Source organism: Pezoporus wallicus, unplaced genomic scaffold (assembly GCF_028554395.1).
Source record: "Pezoporus wallicus isolate ANWC-B61680 ecotype Strahan unplaced genomic scaffold, APGP_CSIRO_Pwel_v1 contig_6566, whole genome shotgun sequence".
Classification (NCBI taxonomy): domain Eukaryota; kingdom Metazoa; phylum Chordata; class Aves; order Psittaciformes; family Psittacidae; genus Pezoporus; species Pezoporus wallicus.
In genome coordinates, this window is record NW_026638763.1 from 861,367 (window position 1) to 882,591 (window position 21,225).

Below are 21,225 nucleotides of genomic sequence, written 5' to 3' on the forward strand. Positions count from 1 at the left end.
GCAAACAATCTGTGGCAAGGTAGGGATGCACATGGAAGCCTCACAAATGAAGTCCTCAGTTGCTGGGTGTGGTGGGAAATGATTCATGGACTTGTAGGTTTGCTAGGACAAGATGAAAGTGACCTTAGGAGCAAATGAGTAGGGTGAAAGGCTGGCTGGTAACACTGCACTTCTGAACATAGGCACAATGGCTTTACAACAAAAAGTTGTATTTCCTTATCCTTCCCTAAATCTGCTCCTGCAGAATGTTGTTGACATAAGAGGAAAAATCCCAGTGATGAGCTCATCTGAAAATCATGTCCCAAATGTTATGGTGCCTTTTAATTCCCTTCCAAGAAGCTCTGACATTTTGGAATTGGTGTTTAGCTGCTATCAGAGTATTACAAAACTCATACTTAGTTTGGGGACTTATTCCTGGAAACAAGGCTGCCCTGTAAAAATAAGCAGTTAATATCCAAGGGCTTTGAGCCAAATATCAGCAACACAGTTCTTGAGCTCTTTGGAGTGGACCCTGTGAGAAAAACATCCTTGCATTCCCAAGCTAATTGATGACTGTGGACCACCGGAGGGAAAAGTCATCCGCAGTCATCAGGAGGAGCTGTTTTGCAAATGCATTGTAATGGAGAGGAGGAAAATCAGTAATAAATTGTGGGAATGTGTTTGCTGGTGGCAGAGTGGTCCTGTGGTGATGCCGTATTATCACAGTGGCTAAAAATACTGCTGCCTGTTTAGAGGGTTCTGATTCTTTTCAAAATGCTGAGGCAGCATTTCTAAAAACCATATCCCATTCAGGTGGCTGGAATTAGCACCCAGGAAATCTGGAGGAATTTACATTTCTAGACTCCTGCCATGCCTTTGGAAGGAATTTAGAGCTACCCAGAGAGTATATGCAGCCTCTCACTGGGAAATGCCGTGGGCTGCTCAACAAAAGTCATTTTTATCCTTTAGCAAATGATGTTCCAGTTAACACACTAGTCATGCGCCATTTCAGCATCACTCGGCACTGCACTGTGTTGCCTAATGCTGTCAAGTCCTTAGGCAACTGCTTCTCTAGTTGTGAGGAAGGCAGCGTTTTAAGTTGGCCCTAGACTTTTAACTTTTACCTTCCTTGGTGCTGCGAGTGCATGTGGTGTTCTTTGATTCCTACTCATTCTGACTTCAGAGCATCCTAAACCCTGGATTTGGTTTGAAGGCCTGTTCTTTGATGGATGGCATGAAAATGAGCAGCCATGGGCTTTGAGCTGAAGGATAATTCTACACTTTGCATGAAGGCTTTTCTTACTCTGTTCTTCACCAGTCTCTGTTCTGGTAGAAATAGTGACACTTGTATTTTGTTGTGCCTTGCTAGTGCATGAAGCCTTAGCAAAATGCTGTCTAACAGGACATGTAAAAATGCACTTACCTTAGAGTGGGTAAGTCTGTGAGTGCCCTACACACTGGACAGGAGTGTGGGACCTAAGGCTGCTCACTCAGCAGTCCATGGCTTGGTTTGTGGATAAGAGATCACAGCTGAAGCCTATGCACAGCATCTCAGGTCTCTAAGGACAGCATGTCAAAAATTTGGTCAATATTAGCTTACACAAGCCATGGGGAAAGCTCATCTGTTGCACAGTCTGGACTTGCTCCTGAGCTAAGTACAGTAACTAAATACACTGCAAACCCTGTGTAAGGAAAGTACTGTGTTCAGAGTCCTGCCTCTTTATGAGTCACAGCATTATCCCGTCGCTCCCCTTACAGATCTCCTTCAGTTCATTCTGCTTTGCAGGCTTTTCTCTGGCATGGTAGTTCATCTGGTTATGCTGCTTCACCCACTGCTGGTGTGATCTCTCCTCCTCCAGGCCCCTGAGGGCACCTAACCACTGTTCACCTGTGTGCTCTGGAAGCCTCTGCTGCGGGTTAGTTGTAGCATGCACAGTCACTGCAAGATTAGTGTTGTGTTTGGTTTGTTTTTTTTCTGATAGCCAGCAGAAGAGGTTTTCCCTTTCTTGCCTGGCACTGACTTCAAGGGGGTAGATATTCTGCCCTGTCAGATTTGCTGCAGGTACCTCTGTGTTTAAAAGCCAAGCAAAGAGTGTTAATGATCAGATAGCTGTTTACATTTTATGGTGGTGTGAGCTTTCTGCTGTATTCAGGCTTGTTTTGGCCAAGTAGCTAGTGAAACATTAACTACAATGCTGGCCATTTCTTCTCATCATCCCAGTGCATTTGATCTGTAGAGAGCCCCCCACATCCCTGTTTTAGCCCTGTGCAGCAGGACAGTGTTCTCTATTCATGGATCCCTCTGTTATGTTGTACATTGCTGCTGGCCCTGATATAGCAGGACCCATAAGGGCATGTCCTCCTGCAAGCATGTTTCCAGCACTCTTGCAGACTATTCACTCATGGACTTTATCCTCTTCTTCCACGAATTCTGTCATGCATCACTTCCCCATGTTTTCATTTCTTGTAGAGGTCATCCAGCACACTTGGGAAGCATGAGTGCATTCATTTTTAGTGAAGTAAAAACTCCTCTACTTGAAAGAATGCCTCAGAGTTTGTGAATTCCTGGTGCTCTTGGTCTTCTTGACATGGCAGCTACAGCCCCTGCATGTTCCTGTAAGCCATAGCCACCACTGCATTACATGGGATTTGTTGTGTCTCTATCAACCTGCATTGGATGAAATCACAGTTCAGAGCTTCCTTGAGAGTTTCCTCAGCTTCACAGTCACAGAAGCAGATTCTGCTTTTCTTCCCTGTGATCTGAACCATTGATTTGCCGTATAGCCCAGAAGAAGAAACCAGCTGAGGATTTACTGGGAAAAGGAAGAATTTGGCCTTTCCCTCTTCTCCCCTCCTGCCTATAGGCACATTTACATTTTCACAGGGACATGTCTGCTCTGGTCACTTTGTCCAGGAGTGACAATGTTGCTGCACAGCCTCCTGTGACATCTGCTGGAGTTATCTAATGAGGAATTAAAAAGCAAAAGAATATAATGGCTTAATACAGTTCTTGTGTTCTCAAACTGGAGTGCTATGGTGTTTAGGGATTTGAGTGCAGGTGCTCTAAAGCCAGCTGGCACTGAGTTATTCTGGTTTTACAGTGGTGAACTTGAACAAATTACTCTTTGGGTACTTCCCAAGAGGAATGTTTGTTGAGTCAGTTCACAAAGGAAGTAAGGATGTGCATTTGCTTGGGAAAATTATTATCCAAATCATAGTGTTCTTTTGAAGCAGTTGTTTGAGTGAATACCAAAGAGAAGCAATCAGACATTTGCCTTAAAGATCTTGGCAAACCAGTAAATGGTGAAATGATAGATTTTTCTCTCTTACCCCCTCAAAGCAGAATTATCTATATTTGGATTTCTTTTTTCAGCTCCAGAGAAGAATTGAATCAAGTTTACAAATGGTGTTTGAACCAAATGCAATGAATCTGGCTGTGCCTCTTACGTGTAGCTGAACTGAAACAGTGTCGTGAGGAGTTGTGCTTGTTCTCAAGTCAGACCCAAATGAGATCCCTCACTCTGCTAAGGACTTTGGTAGAAAAATGTGAATGTAGATCTGGGAGGTCAGATGTTTGGGTTCTTTCCATTGCTATGAAAACTACACCAGGGAAGCCTTTTACACTCATTTTAGCTCCAGCTCCACTCCCACCATTGGAATGTTCAATCTATTTAGACTGAAGGTATGTGGGGTAGGGACTACTCCATCTCTGTTGCTATTCCCATCTTTGAAGTAGTTCCTAACCAAGCCAGAGAAGCTGTTTCTCTTGACTGAGTACCATATCTTTCTTCCTCTCTCTTACTCTCACTTATTGCTTCTAGCAACCCTTAGATCAAAGCTTTTCTGCTCCAAGATCACCCTGGATGGCAGGGCTACTGCTTCCGCCTTTGTCCCTGGGTGAAGTTTGACAAGGACTTATTCAAGATGTTTTTCGTTTCTGAGGCACAAACTTTGTTTGTGGCTGGAAGAAATGCCATGGAGGAGAATCTTTTTTGATCTCTTTTATGAAATATGCTGGAGCAGTGAAGTCTTTCATAGCTTACCTAAGCACAATCTCAGTGTTATCAGATGGGGTACTTGAGAGTACATGCTCCTCTCCTGAGGGGACCAGAGCTCTGCTGGATGACCAGAACTCATCAAACAAGTCTGTATCTTGGATTTGTTACAGACCTTTGTGCAATGAGCAGTCCCCTCTGCCATCATTGCTTCCCCCTGTACTTGCAGTTTACTCTTTCATCTCTAGCTTTTGTTTTGTTTGGGCTTTTTTTAGGTATATTACCACTAGTTGGAAAAGTTCCATGATCAGTTGAATAATACCAGTGTACAAGCCACACCACTGCTGTGAAATTTTTGTGAGCTCTGATCCTGCAATCCCATTCCCAATGGATTTGATGTGTTGTATTAAATTCCATTAGTGAAAAATCCCAGGACTCATCTCCCAGAGGAAAGGGAAGATGCAGGAACGTGAGCAATTAGATCAGTCCAGGAGTTTCACTTGAATATATTTTTTAACTCTTTCAGTTAATTTACCTGGCCAGGTAGGTTTGAGACATTCAGAAGTATTAAAAAGCCCTGATTCCCAATCAGCAATGCCAGGAAGGTGCGTGCTGCAGCCATGGATACTTTCTTCTTCCCAGCTATTCCCTGTGAAACTGGGGAAGTCGAACTGGCCTGGCAAGTGGCCTAACTCTTTGCTGTTGATGACACCTCTCCAGCAGAAGCGGTGTGTGGGCAGGCAAGCAGTTTCATCATGGGGAGGGAGGAGGCATGCATCACCTTTTGTTTAAGCAGAAGCATCTTTTTGGAATGCTATCCATTTTATCGGTTAGGGCTTGAACAAGGAGCATCCAGGAGAGGCTGGATATTGTAATTAACACAAGTGGAGACAGGCTGCTGCGCCTGCCTGCCTGCCTGGAGAAGAAGAACCTGTTGAATTTGCTAGAAGCTATTGCTGTGAGGACAAGAGCTACGTTTCCTGGGAGTACAGCAGCCACAAGTGGATGAAGTAGCTGCTTTAGAGCTATGCTGTGGGGAAGAGGAAGAGGCTTGGATATTGGACACTGGATGCCCATTTGGGTTAGAGCCTCTGCTTTTGCTTCCTAAGTCTGGGGAGGAAGAACACGCAGCCCCTTTGCTTTTGGTCAGCTCAGCTAAGGATGGCTGCACTCTCTCAGCACTTGAGGATTCTGCTCTGGAAGAACTGGCTCAGTGTCAAGAGGCAGCCGGTGAGTGTGACAGGGGGAGCCTGGAAATCACAGGAATTGAGGAGCAAGGGGGGCACTGCAGGAGAGGAAGGTCACAGTTTTAAAACAGAAATACTTTGAAGGTGATAGATGCAGAGGGAAGGAAGGGAACGGCATGGAAGTGAAGATGAGCCTTTTTAAGCCAAAGTGATTAGGTCTTGCATGAGGGCTCAGGAGTCTGGATTAAGTATTACAGATGTCACTGTTGATCTCTTGGGCAGCAGTCCCTGCAAACAAAACTATGCCCAACTCAGGGGCAGACCATTTACAGAAATGTCCAGAGATCAATCTGAACTGCAGCAGCACCAGGGAGGAATATGTTCCTTTGGGTGGCATTGTATGTCCAGACAAAGCCTGGCCAGTAGTTTTGCTCCAGTCTGATTTCAATACAGCTGCACTGTGATGCCATCCTAAACAATGCTGCAGCTTACGGACTTGCATTGCGACAAGTCCTCTTGGTAGTAATCCAAATGAGGTGGGTTTTAAACTTGCTTTGCTGAATGGAAACCTTGGTGGGTGCAGAAAATGCTGACAAGAGAAAAATGGCCATGAAAGGTGTGATCTGAGGATGGAGTGAAAGGCTTCCTATCACCACATGCTTCTGCAAGGTGCATTCTTACCAGTCCTGTCCTGCCTCTTGGTTTTGGAGCCCGATCTAGTTAGGTGCTGAGTTGACCTGACTCCTTATCATCCTCCGTAGGAGCTGTGGATGTGCTGTGCACCTCAGAATATCTTTCACTGCTGTCAAGGATACAGAAGACTTTTTCTGGGATGCAGAGGAATCCCATCAAGTTACCTCTAAGTTCTCAAGAGAAATCCTAACAGCCTTGTTAAAAGCAGAAAAATTGCATCTCTTTCAGCTCTTTTGTCCCCAGAGTCGATGGTAACCTAAGCCCTACCTGTACTTCTGACCTCATAGTCTCACTTGCTTTAATTCTGTTTTCCTGAGGAGCTGAAATATCAATTCTATAGAATTGAAATGCCAATTAAAATCTGGCAAAGTACTGATTATTTTATGGAAGCATTCCCTGCAACCCTCCTTCATTTCCTTCTCTTGCTCCAAGTTAGGGAGCTTGCTTACACTGGAGAGGGTGTGAGGAGGTAAACCCAGATCTCTGCTCCCAAACATCCTGATCTCTCTATTCTCCTGCTTGTGTTTCTTGTTTTCACATGTGTAGTCTGCCTTCATTTACAGACCAGGCTTTTAGAAAGCTTTTTTCTTTATTTTAGCATGCTTGTTTTGTGAGAAAATGTTCTGTTGTGCTGCTCAGTTTCTGATTAGGAGTGAAGGTTGCTCCTGCTGCTGCAGTGGTGTTGGCTGCCCTCACTGGTCTGATGGGTGTGGCTGACACCAGTCAGCTCCCCCCTGCAGACTCATGTGCTTTTCGTCTCTGCTTGTCAGCCTTTCCAGAGCTGGCAAACACATTTGCTTCTGCCTTTTGCCTTACACTTTATTTCCTCTGTGAGCTTTCTGCAGATCCCCTGGAGAGAGTGCCTCTATCTGTGCGCCATGGGGAGAGCTACAGCTTGCTTGGCTGTCAATATGTTGAAATCAGCTACAGGTCTGCATCCATGGCCAGGGAGTGCCTCAATAGAGGTTACTCCTGCTGAGACAGGAACAGTCATGAGCTTAGGTGGCAGCCTTCTCAGGAGCAAGGTTTGGCCTGTGTACCAAGGGGAACTGGGGAAATCAATGCCTCTTGCATCTCTGCCACTTCTATGCAGTGTGGTTGTTTAAACAGAAGGAGGAGGGAGAGTGTGTGCCTGCATCCAGAAATGCTAAGTATGGTCTGAGAAATTAAATCTACTTTTAGCAGCAGAATAATCCAGCAACCAAAGGATTATGCAACCTACCTCACAGAGCTTGATGTCCCAAGAGCCAAACTGAGATTGGTTATGGCTCCATTCAAGTCAACATGTTCCACCTGCAAGCAGTTTGGCCAAAGTGATTGTCTTGGGTTTTGTGAACTAGAGGTGCCTGTCAATGGGAATGCTGTTATGTTGCAACTCGTGTGCCCAGCTACTAATTCCAAATGAATCAAAGGACAGAGGTACTAAGGGAAGAGCTGTGTGGAAAGTGGGGAGCATAAACCCTGTTTTAGCTAAAAATTGGGAGGTACAAAGATTTCCCCGAGTAGAAACAATCGGCATCATTTCTTGCCCCAAGAATATGACAGATCTCTTGCCCTTCCTTTAGGCATCTTCTGACTAATATCAGATTCTGTGCTGTTACCCTATAATTTTACTTTAGCCTACATGGTACTAAACAAGGAGGATGTGTTAATAATCCTGTTTGCTTGTGAATTAATCAGAGCTAAACAGCATGTTTGGGACTGATTATAGAGAAATCATATGATATAAGAAAAATGAAAATATATTAGTTTCTGTGGTCAGTCTTGTTAGAAGTTGTATATATAAAAACAGTAAAAGTACTGTCTGTGAAAGCTAAAATGTTGCTGAATGTTGAAGGTAGAGTGTGAGGATGGAGGCACGGACCCAGAGGTAGAGTGCAAGCTGGATCATGTAGAGGAGCATCCTCTCTGAAGGGATGTGTGGGGAGGTGCCTTGTGGTTTGATGTTTTTCAGTTGTGTGCTTTTGAGGCATTAATCTTACTCCTAATTCAAAGGCTGTGTCATCTCATCAGGGATGATAGGGATGGAGTTGCTGTGAAACAACCATCTTTAAGCTGAATTGCTCTCCCGGATTTGTTTGTTTGTCTGTCTGTTTTTATGTTCCAGTGAGTGTTTCAGGAAATGAAAACACTTATGGGCTTGGAATTACATTGGAAAACCAGTTTGGGGTAATATGTGCTGATCTGGAAAAAAATTAGCAATGCAACAGTGAAAAATGGGATGATTTTGAAGAAAGACATCTTTGCAGCTTCCAAAATTGGCATGAAAATAGCACAGCAATTTTGCAGCACATGGTAGTTTGAGCTTAACTACTGGTGGATGGAAAGCTCTATGCAGTAGCCAGCTAGTGCAAAAGCAGTTGCTGATTTAAATAATTGCATTTTCTTAGCTTACAAAACTCCAAGGCATGCACTTTTAAGACTGACTTTGGAGCTTCTGCCTAGGTTGGTTTACTATAGTAGATGATTAACAAGCTATATTTTCTTCATTCTCATCCACTGAGACAGTCAACCCTGTGTCAGAGGCAAGACCTCTATAAATGTTCATGGGTTTTCCAAAATGCTAGGCCAATTTTATAGCATCTCTTCCATCTCAGCTCTAAATAGAATGGTGCCAGGGATTTTGGCTGCTGGGGTCAGAAGCTCATATGAAGGATCCTGGTGAGTGATTGGTGCTCAAATGTGACTTCTCCAGTTGACTCATTACACAATTCCACAAATACCTTCCTTCCCTCTGCTTTGAGTTGCACTTCTTTTTGATGAATACTATGAAAACATCCTTTCTTTCAGCCCCGCTGTGAGACTCAACTACTGTTTGTGAAGAACAGTGAAACTTTTGGGGGAAAAAAGTGCTGTAGAGTTGCCAATTTACTTGTCAAAACCTTACATTTTGGGGTATATTCAATCAAAGTCATTTTTACCCATTGTTTGAGCAGCGACAGTCACTGAAAGTGAAAACAACCTTTCACACTTCAGCTCTTTTATCTTGTGACCAGTGCTTCCAAAAGTCTTATACATCTCAGTGTGCTTTTGTTATTACATAGCAGCGTCTTAAAGCTGTAATGTTGTCCTCTTATAATCATCAGCCAAACTGAAGCCCAGAAAGGCTTGTGTTTCTTTCAGACTTGTTATTTGTTCTTAAAATCTTACATAGTCTTTTCTTCCTGCATAGATAATACTTGGGTTTAATTGTATGTATACCAAGACAGGAGTGATTTACAGAGCATCTCATTACTCATTTAGGGCAGCACTTGCACATTCCAGCCAAGTTCTGTGACACATCCATGTGACAAACATAACCAATCTATTTTCATTGCTGTTTTATAGGTATGGTCGTTCATTTTAATTTCCTGGCCTGTGGTTGTTTTCATAATCTTGGCCATTATCCGTCTCAAATTCCCTCCAGAACCACAGCCAAACTGTAAGTAACTGGTTTGTTTTTATGTCTTTGGGATTTCGGTCTCATTTCAATGACTGATGTGTTAATTTGATGTGTTTTGTTACTTTTACAAATTGGGTTCTTTATAGTTTCCAGTGGAGATTTCCTGGAATGCAGAATGCTGTAAATAAAATGTGTGTGTTCCTCTGAGGTTGTTTCTATTTTATTTTTTCCAATTAGCTTTATTATTAGAAAACAACTTTAAAGCACTGTCTCCCTGAGAGGCACTCAGTGCTGTTGCTGACAGCAGTATGAATTTACATAATAAATTGATGGACAAGAGGGCAGTTGGTGGAGATCTTCAGTAAAATGAGTAAGGGCATAGGCTTCAGGTGTGATTATGAAGGTAAGGTAACAAACATGAGATTGGTCAACATGAAGGATTTTACCTTGTGTGTGTTACTGGCAAGAAGTACCAATTTAGGCAGCTTGCTACTAAGGCTCAGCTGAAGAGTGGTACCTTTTTTGGCTCCTGGGACCTGATGATGTAACTCTGTGAGCACTTTCTAGCAAGTCAAAGAACAGCTTTTTGGGTGGGTGAATATCTGTTGGTGGTTAAATGAGTGAAGAGTTTGCACAAACTGTTTTGTGCTTGCAAGCCTTACTTCCTGGGTCAAGAGAACACGTCTGCATTTCAGAGCATGGGTGCACCTTGATCTGCTCTAAAACACACTGATTTAGTGAGTGGTCACCGTCATCAGAAGCAGCATGTCCCAGCCCTGGGCACATTTGTTCATGAAGCGATATAGTAAAACAGAGCAAAGAGCTTATCCAAATGGAAGCCTCTTTCCTTTTCACAGTGTTAATTTTGAATTGGGTGAAATCTCTGATTCTGCTGTCTGTGGCCTCAGAAGTGCAGCCTGAAGGAAGGGGAGAGGAGTGAGTAAAAGGGCTGAGACCCTCTTTCCAGTGGTAGCCTGCCTTTGTGTTGGGAGGAATCAATCACTGAGCTACACTCTTCATTCATACACCCCTTCTGCTCAATAGAGGGGTTCCTTGTTGCAGACACCCTAAAAGGTATGCAAGATTCTTGCTTCATGTTGCACAGCTAGCCTGCTGAATCACATCCTTGTGCTGCAACACAAAGCTGTGAAGAGATATTATTGAGAGCCACAGTTTCCCAGCACAGGGTAGGAACAGGACCTCAAAAATTACCATGCACCAGCTGGTTGACAGGAGAGACACCAACAGGGACAACCTACATCAGGCTGTTGTCAACTTGATAAGAATAAAGCCCTGACATGGGCAACTTTGGATTTGTATATTTAGGGCAGGGAGACTGCTGCAGGGGGAGAAGAGGCAGTGTCTGGCAGCAGTGAGGGCAAGCAGTTGGCTTCCAGTCTTTGTAGCCATCAAGCGTGTAAAATACGGCTGTGAGGAATCTGCTTCCAGTCTTTGTAGCCATCAGGTGTGTAAAATACGGCTATGAGGAATCTGCTCTTGATTCCTCATAGCATGTATAACATGCTGGAAATACTCACCTCAGTGACATGTTATACTCTGATTAAAGTCATTGCTTCTGTATAATTTGTGAGAAACGGCCACTGTGAAAAATACTAGATATGCATTTAGGATAGCCCTTGTCCCAGAGAGCTTGCAGCCTAATCTGACTAAAAGTTTGTGTACCTCAGGTTGTAATCAGGGATGGGAAGGCTGCATAAATAACTATCAAAAGTGTCATAGGAAATATTTAATGGAGAAATATCCTTGGTGTCTTAGGGTGGTCTTTTGACTCAAAGCCCATCTCTGTTAGTAAAAGGCCAGTTATATCCTTTGTAAGTTCTCCCAGACTTGAGGGTGCTAAGGCCCTGGAAGAGGGTGCCCAGAGAAACTGTGGCTGCCCCATCCCCAGCAGTGTTCAAGGCCAGGTTGGATGGGGCTTGGAACAACTGGTCTAATGGAAGGTTTCTGTGCCTGTGGCAGGGGGTTTGAACTGGATGAGCTTTAAGGACCCTTCCAACTCAAACCATTCTGTGGTTCTATGCAATTCCCTTGAACCAGTTGAAGCAGGAAAGACAGGACGAGGTACTTTGTGAAAGCCCCAGGTCTTGCCAAGTGTGGAAATGGCAGTCCTCCCACGCTGCTCCATTGGTTGTGCTTTCTGCCCCAGATAAATCAAGTAAGAAGAATGTCAAGAGAGCCAGCTGAATGGTAAAATATGATTTTTTTTACTCTACATGGCTATTAGTTTGAATTTATATTTATTTGGAGCACTTTGGCTCTGGATGATTGCATCTTTGAATTAATGGATTAGAAGGAATGTTCTTAGGAAGAGCAAGTAGCTCTGTCAGTTGTGCTTTGCAGGAAAGGGGGAGATTGGGCAGGATCTTTGAACTCATCCCCTTTTCTTCCATAGGTAGATTCTATTTTGAGACAAGTATCACAAAGTACGCAAGTCTGTCTACCTTAGAAGTGGATAATAGTAACTCTCTATTGAAAGAGATGCTGGAAAATAATGATTGTGATGTATTCTTGTGATCCAGATATTCAGATACCACCTAAGAATCCCAAGGGGATGGAGAAGAACGTTAACCAGAGCATCAAACAACCAGTTTATGCTGCTTTTCTAGTTAAATAAGGATAGCCTCTTGACTATTAATAAATTAATTTTTTTTTGACACTTGGAAAAAATGTATCAACTTTTTGCTTGTAAAGCAATAGAGAAAGTATTTGTGAACATTCTTTTCTATTAGAACTTTGGACACATCTAGGAAAACTATTACAGGAGGGGGTTTTCTGTTCATCTTGAACAGGAATAAAATCCACTTTATGCTGAGTTCCAACACCTGCCTTAAAAAACACAACCATTAAGTAGTGATAAGAAGCTGTTTCAGTTCTGCTGTCATGAAATTACTGTAGGTGGACCAAAAAAGTCAAGAAGCCCAGAATCAATGACACGGAGATAGAAGGAACTACTCAAATGCTAAGTTTTGGGACCTTAGTGATAACCCCACAGAAAATCAGAGTCTGTAAGTTTCTCTCATGTATTGAGTGCCACAGAAATATCATGAAATCTATTACTTGCTCAGTTAAAATAGCTCAAATTGAAGACAGTAAGGTCTTCTGAAGGATGTCTAATACACATTCGATATATAGAGAAATTACCAAGCAAATATCAATCAAGAACGAGCAAGTGGCAAGAGCTTCCCACAAGAGCAAGTTGCTTTGAATGATGTGTAGTACCTAGTGCAAGGGGAGCTTGTGCCAGACTAAAGTCCGAAGGGAAATGCCATGTCAACTAAATGTCACCCATCAAGAGGATGCTCAAAGAAAAACTCAGAGCTGAAGAAAACAAGGAGCTGAAATCCATCTGTTATGTAATTTTCTTCACAACTAAAGCATCTAGAGGAAAAAAAACACCTCTCTCCTTTCTCCCAGGCATCTGTCTGATGATATATACCCAGGTCAGCAGAGATTGTTGTCAGGAGAAATTGGAAAGATTTCTCTCTGCATACCCAGTTCCTGTGATGATCTGAGAGTCTAACCAGACAAAATCCCTATCCAACTTACTATGCACATCACAGCTGTGGCTTTTTGACCTTGCTGTTACAGCATCTGTATTTGCTAGGAGGTATTGGGATGTGTTTTGTCACATACATGTAGAATAAGCTCTGGACTGGAAGCCTGCAGTGTGAAAGCCACTGAACTGGGTTTGATGGTATCTTCCAGTCTTCTGTGCCTCTATCACCTGTTCTCTGCAGTGAGTAGGGATAAAAGTCCCTTTCCATCACTACTGGTTTTTGCAAGGTATGGGAGCTGTATATGAAATACAATCTGTTCCTCAGGTCTCAACCCACTCAGTCTACAGAGAAGCCCAATTACACTCTGGCTTTAACTAGCACTGTTACACCCTCCCTGCCTGCTTTCTTCCTTTTCTGTTCCCCTTCTTTCCCGTCTTGTCAGTTTGTCCTCGTCGTTATCCTCCACAGAAGCTCTTCTGGATGTGATTAGCAGTCCACTCACTCAGAAACCCTGCTCTTCAGTGCTAGACACCAGTCGGCTCTGCTCCTTTGGCTTTCCAAGGGACAGCCAGTAGGCTCTTAAAGCCATACCTCATTCTGCATAGAAAGAAACTGTGCTCTTGACTCTGGCCTTAAATCCATCAGTTCTGCCAGGGAATTTGTTCCCTGAACATTTTCAGTGAAAAATGTTCTCAGTGTTTCTCAGTGAAACAACTCCTCCCACAATTTCCACCTGGATTTCATCACCATTGTGGATACGCCTGCAGGGTGTATTGCATTCATTCAAAGGTATTTGTGATGGACCTAGTAGCAGTGCTCCACAAGGCTGCTCTTTGCAGCTAATATTTGTGGGGAATATCCTAATAGTTGAGCACTAGAATGTTGGCCAGTACCAGCATAGCTGCTGTGGTCTAGTTTAGAGCCAGAGCTGCATGCACAATTATGTAGGAGCAGCTTCTACATAACTACGTAGGAGCAAATACTCTGCTCTCATTCTTGACTCCAGTGCTCCTGGGAGAGGGCCCAGGAGAGGGGAGTCTCTGAACTACACTTCATCCAGTGTTACTGTGATAGGTAGCTAGGATTTGAACAGGTCCAGAATTGGCTGGGAAAATTAGTATGAATCACAGTGGAGATCTGAGAATCCTTAGGAGAGAGGCTGTGGCTTGTGGTACCTGCAGACACACCTTTTCTATGACTTCTTTGCTGAGGACTGTTGCCATGTTAGAAGTAACTGAGGCATAAATTGCCTTGGTTAGAGCAGTGTCAAAAAAAGGAGGATACTCTATATTGCTTAAAAGGATAAATGCAGATAGCATCCGCTTTCCCATAGCACTGAGGAAGCAGGTAAGGCAGCTGGTTGTGATGGGTGCAAGGTTCTGCCAAGCACATGACAGGCAGTGCCTGTCACTCTCCGTCACCCATGCCCCTTTGGCTGTTGCAGCAATGTGGTGGTAGATGAGTTCAGGGGGTCCTGCCCTGGGGGTCTGCATAACTAAGGATGTCAAACCACTTTCAGCTCTGACAATTCCCTGCCTCAATCCCAGCATGTTGCTCTGATGCAGAAACCCCTACATTGACTTTGTCCACAGTTTCTTCCAGGAACAGAGAAAGATCTTGAGCTGGGTTAATTCTCAACGTGAGTGATGGCTGTGTCTGCTAGTACATATGTGAGGGTAGATGGCATGAAGCAAGCTGACCACAGCACTGTTCTTCCTCTGAGATACCATCCTGGAGATGAGAAAGCTCTGAAAAGATGCTTGCACTTTAAAGGATTTTTTTTTCACAGTTGGAGGGACCTGAAATAATTTCTTTTCCTAATAGTATGGAAAAATGAATAGGTTACCATGCTAATTACAGGGAGTTGAGTTGGTGGCTCAGCTACATAGGCCACTCCATTCATTTGGAGAAGTCATAGGCATTTATGCAAGGCATAATCCATCCCAAGGGTTCAACCTACTCTTTACAAGTACATCAGACTTCCAGATCTCCTTCACCATTTGTCTGTGGTGGAGCAGCCCCAGTCCTCATTTTCCTTTACTTTGCTTCATTTTCCTCCCCTTCTTTTCTGTCAATTTTCTCCCCTTTTCCAAACACACACATCTCCACATCCCTGATGCTTTCTACAGACTCTTCCACCTTGTGAGGGGTGACTGAAGGACGTTTAGAGTTGGAGCTCCTGAGTTGCCACTGTTGGGGCTTTTTTCCTCCTTACTGAATTACAACAGGGCATTGGGGCAGTCACTTAATTCTGACTCCCTGAGGCAGTTGAATACCAATGGTGGGACCTAGAAATGCAAACTTATTTTCCAAACATGCTGAACAGTTGAGCTTGGGCTGAAGTGAGAAGTTGTTGATGTGTGTGTTTCTGGAAAGTTCACTTTTGTTTAAAGAATCTAAACCTGGACTCTGGAGACTACGCGGAGGCACTCACTATTGACACGTTGGTTTAGTAAACACAGCTTTTGTGCCGTTTGGGGCTTTTTTTTCAAGAGTCTAGATATGGATTTAAGTTTTTAGGTTCCAGGTTCTTGCTGGGAATATCCTGAATCTCTTCTCAGGTCCTGTTTGTGTAGTGCCCTGCTGCTTATTTAGACAAGAGCAAGTTGGCTCTATTGCAACAAGACCAAATTAGCCTTTTCTGCATTAAATACTGCTTGTAAAAGCCCCGTAGGAAAAGGACTAGTGCGCAGTTTCTCTTCTCTCTCTCTTGGTGTGTTTGTGCTTCAGGCAGTGTAGCATCCCTCCACAATACAGTCAACCTCCAGTGCCGTCCCTGCTCATCAGCTTTGTCATTTCACCATCTCAACCCAAATTTGCAATACCTCTTAGGAGGTTTCCTTCTCCCTCCTTTGTTCTTTTGCTTGGTTTGGGGGTTCTTTCTCCTCCCTTTACTTCTCCCACTCCTTTGCAATTTTTATGCTCTCTGATCTTTCTGATATCCCTGATCAGTACATGAAACCAACACAATCACATTCAAGTGCTGATTTTGAATTTATTAAATCAGGGGGTGGGAGGTGAAGGTCTGTGGGAGAGCAGAAGTAGCTTTCCTGGTCTTAATAAGCATGGAAGCAGATGCTGTCTGCCCTGGGCTGGTCTTATTTAAAGAGCCTGAATTGCTCAAGGGAAGAATTAGGCAACGAAATGCTTCCACCATTGAGGCCATCAATACAGAGGAGTCTCGCAGTGAGTTTTCTGCTGTTTTGATCTCACTGTTGTAGGCAGACAGCTGAGGACATCGTGTTATTGAGACACTAGGGGAAACAAGGATGCTGTCGCTGTAAAGATGGAAAATGCAAGCTCTTGAATCTCCCCCAGCCACACTGGGCATCTTGGGGGGAATGGATTTATCTGGGGTCCTGCTGAACTTTCATTTTGAGAAACAGGATGTTGGAACTGGCATATGATTTCTAAATCAGAGTAGGCTGTGAGGTACACAGGGAAACTGATATATGTGCAAGAGATGCAACATTTTTGTTACACAATTTATACAGGGGAAATAAGAAAATCCCTCATAATTCATATGAGGGAAGGAAGATGGCTAAGGGTGAGACTGCTTAAAGCATAATAGGAAGGCAGAGGGGGAATGTGCATTCTCCAGGGACACTGAGACTTGGCCTAACACCAGATTGCCATTACTAGCGTGTGTAGTGGCTGGTTTCACTGTGCTGTGTGCCGGTGTGACTCTGATCCAATAGATACTGAGGCCTTTTGGTGTCTTGCAACTTGGGGGTAAGCGCAGGGAACCTCTTCTTTGAGTGCTGACTGCTCAACAGGTGAAATTGAAGAAGTCAGTGGCAGTTCTGCTGGCTGGCTAAAAAGAGGGTGAAAGAGACTGCCTGCTCTCTCTGGAATGGGTTTAAAAATGGCTTTTATGATATGAAAGGCAACAGTGGAATAGGGAGTGCAACACTGAACCATTAGTTCTGCTCCAGCACTAATGTCTGGAGCATGTCTGAGTAATCCCGTTAAAATCAATAGGACTAATTACTCCTGTGGGCTTTGGAGACACTCCTCAAGATTGGGGCTGTACTGCCAGGAACTGTAACACTTACTGTCCTCACCTGTTTGTTGCAACAAGTGTGGGGCTAGCATGGGCATTGATCTTGCAGGTGTGAAAAGGGTAGAGGAAAGTCTCAGCTGGCATTTTCCTCCTGGCCCTGCTCCCTCATTCCCACGTAGCTATGGAGGTCCCTTTCTCCAAGGTCACATGTGAGTTTCAGTACACATGAATGTTACAGTGTCACAGCAATTCAAGTGCCATGGCAATTAAATATTCTCTAATCACAGATAAGGGATAGGCCAGTCATCTATTTGGGGCTTTAACCTGGTCTAGCAGAAGGTGTCTTTGCCCATGGCAGGATGTTTGGAATTAGATGAGCTTTAAGGTTGCTTCCAACCCAAACTATCCTATGATTCTATTAGGACCATTCCTCATGTGTGTAAAAAATACCCTGCTTCAAAATTGATCTTATCCCATAGATTTGATGGCGGGGTTTAGTGTTTGCAGAGAGATCAAAAGTCCTAGCATTATCATAAAGATTTTCTACAAAAAATAGGCAGCTTAATTTGTTACTGATAAACAGATGTGAACCAAGCTGGAAATGGGCAGATGCACGTAGTTGAAGAGGAACAGTATCGTCATCATGTCATGACACAGGCATGTTTGTCTTTGGCTGTTTAACACATCAAAGGCATGAAGTTTAAAGTAATGCTGTGTGAGTACGGGAAAGATGAGAAAGGAGGTGAGAAGGTTGTGTGTACACAATATAGTTAAACATTTTGCTTAGAAAGTAGCAGTAAATATTTTCATTCTGTGTTGTGACTTCTTAGACAAATATAAATCACATCCGATAAACTCACTCTGGGTTAGACTCCCTGCTGCTGCTTGGTGATGACTGAGCGAGTGTGTCGGACCACAAAGCACAGTGTTCCTTCCAACACTCAAATCTTCAAAGGTTAAAGGTTTCTTCAGCTAGAATCTGAAGGGATTGAATCCAAGGGATCATAGAATCATAAAATGGCTTGGGTTGGAAAGGACCTAAAGATCATTTAGTTCCAACCCCTTGCTATGGGCAGGGATGTCTCACACAAGTCCGTGTAAACCAAGGGTCTGTCCAGCCTGGCCTTGAACACTGCCAGGGGTGGAGCATTCACTACTTCTCTGGGCAACCTGTGACAGCACCTCACCACCCTTACAGTAAAGAACTTCTTCCTTATATCTAACCTGAACTTCCTCTGTTTCAGTTAAAACCCATCGTCCCTTGTCCTGTCGCTGCAGTCCCTGATGAAGAGTCCCTCCCCAGCATCCCTATAGGCCCCCTTCAGATACTGGAAGGCTGCTATGAGGTCTCCACGCAGCCTTCTCTTCTCCAGGCTGAACAGCCCCAGCTTTCTCAGCCTGTCTTTGTATGGGAGGTGCCCCAGCCCCGATCATCCTTGCGGCCTCCTCTGCACTTGCTCCAACAGCTCCATGTCCTCCTTATGTTAATTATATTTGGTAGCCACTGCCAAGTATATTTTTGTGAATGTGTCCAATTCTTTTATAAAGGAATGTCTATTTTTCAGCATACCGCACCCCATGGCAGTGAGTTCCACAACATTTTGGTATTTTATTTATTTATTTATTTGTTTTTTAAAAGTCACTTTCTCTCCCTTTTGCCTGCTACCTCATGATCATAATGTGTTTCTTTGTCCTTGTGTTGCAAGGGATGGTCATTTACTCACCCTTTTCATTGCTGATTATGGTTTTATTTATTTCTGTATCAAACCACTCTTTGGCCATCTTTTTCTTTGCTGAAGAGTCACAGTTGTTAAGTCTCTTTGTATGATTGAGCAATGATTGAATGCATTTTCACTTAAACACAATGCTTCCTAATGAAGCCATTTGCTCATTAGTGCCTCTAATTCACCGGTGAGGGAGCTGAGATTTGTATGGATTTTTTAAGAACTATGGAAGGACTTAATGCATAAGGTATATGCAGTATCAGAGTGTGTGAGATCTGAAGCCAAGAGAATCTTTTCATGGCCAAGAAGTTGTAATGATATGATACTGAACTATGGGAGGATAGAAAACAGAATAACTCACTATGCCGTTTTAAATTAATCGTGAAGGAGGAAGAAAATACAATTAATGTACCTACTTTTATTTAAGAAAGCCATTCATAATGGAAATCCCACATCTTTGATAAGGAATAAATGGAATATAGATTTTGTCTGGTTTTGCAGGATAGAGGGCAGAGCAAGGCAGGAAGCCCTGAAACCAGATATACAGTGTGGGCAGAAAAGGGAGAAGGAATGCATGGGTGATCTTTCGAAAGCAAAAGAAATGGTTGGAGTAGCTCCTTTTTATTTAAGGGGATATGTATGTTCAAATGATGGGGCTGCAAAATATCTCTCTTAGTAGCAGAGCTGGGACTGGGGAATTGAGGGAAATGAAGATGCTTAGCAGCACACTGGGTGAGCTGGTTGGTAGTTTACACAGGAGACCACTAGAAAATACTACCTGTTTCCTTTTCTTTGTTCTGATGTGGATAATAATAGCTGCTGTCCTCACAGCACTGATGTCCTTTGGCTCAGGCAGCCTCAGGTTGAAGGGAGTAACACTGGGGTTCATGGTGCTGTGCCTGTATTCTGTTAAAAAAAGCAGTTCCTTGAAGTCAGTGCCTGACACCTCTGCAATGAAAGCAGCAAAATCAATGTGGCAACATCGAACATTGTCCAGGTAGATGGAAACACTTCAGTCAATTTCAATTAATCTTATTGATTGTAGTGAAATAGTACTTTTAATATTTCTTATGTGACATTTATTATTACCCTGACGTTTTTCATTGTTATTCTACCAAGCACCTTTACTTGAAGGAAAGATGTTTTGCTCATGTTGAAGGAAAGTATGTTGTAATTTACAATATTCAGGAAAGTAAGATAGTTTTCTTCATTTTATTTGGAAGCAAATGTGAAAATGCCAGGATTTCCAGTGGCATGCATGTATTATAAGTATCTTGTATTTATTAAGACTACTCTGCATGCCTTTCCTCTTCTCAGCTCTTGGAGATGTGGTTGGCCTGGCTAGATGATACTTGAGCATGGAGAACCAGCACTTGGCAGCTCTAAGCCCTTGGCCTCTTCTGCCCTTTGGGATTCCTGTCTTGTTTTCTTTAGGTTCAGTGTCCTTCTTTCCATGGTGATAGAAAATCAAAGGTCTCAGTGAGAGGGGACAGCAAAAGCCTCTGCACTTGGGATTCTGCTGCTGGCAAACCCAGGAGTCAGTCTTTACTAACAGAATACAGATCTGGGCTCAGATTTTGTTTGCAGACAAGTCAGTTTGACCAGAAATACGCTGGGGTGACCTCTCAGATATGGGGCAGCTGTCGGTGCACTGATGTCTCCCTCTGGGCTCATAAGCAGTGTAGTGGGACCCTCCGAAGGTAATTGTAGTTTTAGGAAATTCAGAGGTTTAAAGCTAAAGGCAGTGGGGAGAATGACAAATTATGCTGTGTTGTGAATCTGCTCTAGCGTGTGATGTAGGATCATAACGATGGGGACTATAGGTCTATGTAGATCCCTATTCCTTGGATAGGAATCCTATCTTCCTATCTTCTGCAGCATGTAGGAGGCTGAAGGGATTCCCACCAGTAGAAATATCACAAAAGTCAGTAATGGTGATGTTCTGTTTCAGATTGTGAAACTATCTCCATCAAATCCTGTCCTTTAAAATTTGAGGAGCTTTTGCAAATTCCCTTCAGTAATGTTTCATAGCTAGTGCTTATGTTGTGTACTAATGCAGCTGACGCGCTGGATAAATCCCAGCCAAGGGAGGGACAGGTACTTGCAAGTGTTTCCTAAAGCACTGCAGGGAGTCAGGAGCCAACTTCCTCCCTGGCTGTCTACACAATGGTGTATGAGGCTGGCACAGGTAATGAATTTACATGTGTGGGCAGAGCAGCCTGTGTGGCTTTGGGGAGTCACATCTCCTTTCCACAAGCAAGGGGATGGAGGATGGAAAGATGGAGCAGGGAGGGCGTTAATCTCTTGACTCACCTTCTCATCAGTAGATTCCTTCCTCTGCAGGATGAGAAGGAGTTACAAGAAAGAACTCTGGGGCTACACCATGTTAGTCTGGGCCTCGGGCTCCTGAATCAGCCATGCTTCCTGCACAGTGCCTTATGCTATGGCTGCTCTGATCTTAGGCATGCTGGACAAAGGCAGCATGGTCAGAAGCTGAGCTTGCTGTGACTGTGCTGCTCAGCTTCTATTAAAGTCGTTGGCCTCTGTGGCCCTTGAAGGACAGGAAGGGCTTAGAGCACAATTCTATAAGCAATGACTGAGGGAACTGGGGTTGTTTAGTCTGGAGAAGTTCAGGAGGGACCTTATTGCTTTCTACAACTGCCTGAAAGGAGGATGGAGCCAGGAGGTGGCTGGTCTCTTCTTCTAAGTATCGAGTGATAGGACAAGAGGAAACAACCTCAAGC

General features: G+C 43.6%; 1 protein-coding gene across 1 annotated transcript in view; it reads left to right on the forward strand.

Annotated features, from left to right (window-relative positions):
- The first annotated feature begins 5,135 nt into the window (after window positions 1-5,135).
- The window catches only part of ABCA12 (ATP binding cassette subfamily A member 12), a 90,078-nt gene continuing 73,988 nt past the window's right edge, over window positions 5,136-21,225 (forward strand). Inside the window, exons 1-2 of the mRNA XM_057412228.1 lie at window positions 5,136-5,204; window positions 9,182-9,275. Of these exons, the coding sequence (XP_057268211.1) occupies window positions 5,136-5,204; window positions 9,182-9,275 (163 nt within the window). The remainder of the gene's footprint in view (window positions 5,205-9,181; window positions 9,276-21,225) is intronic.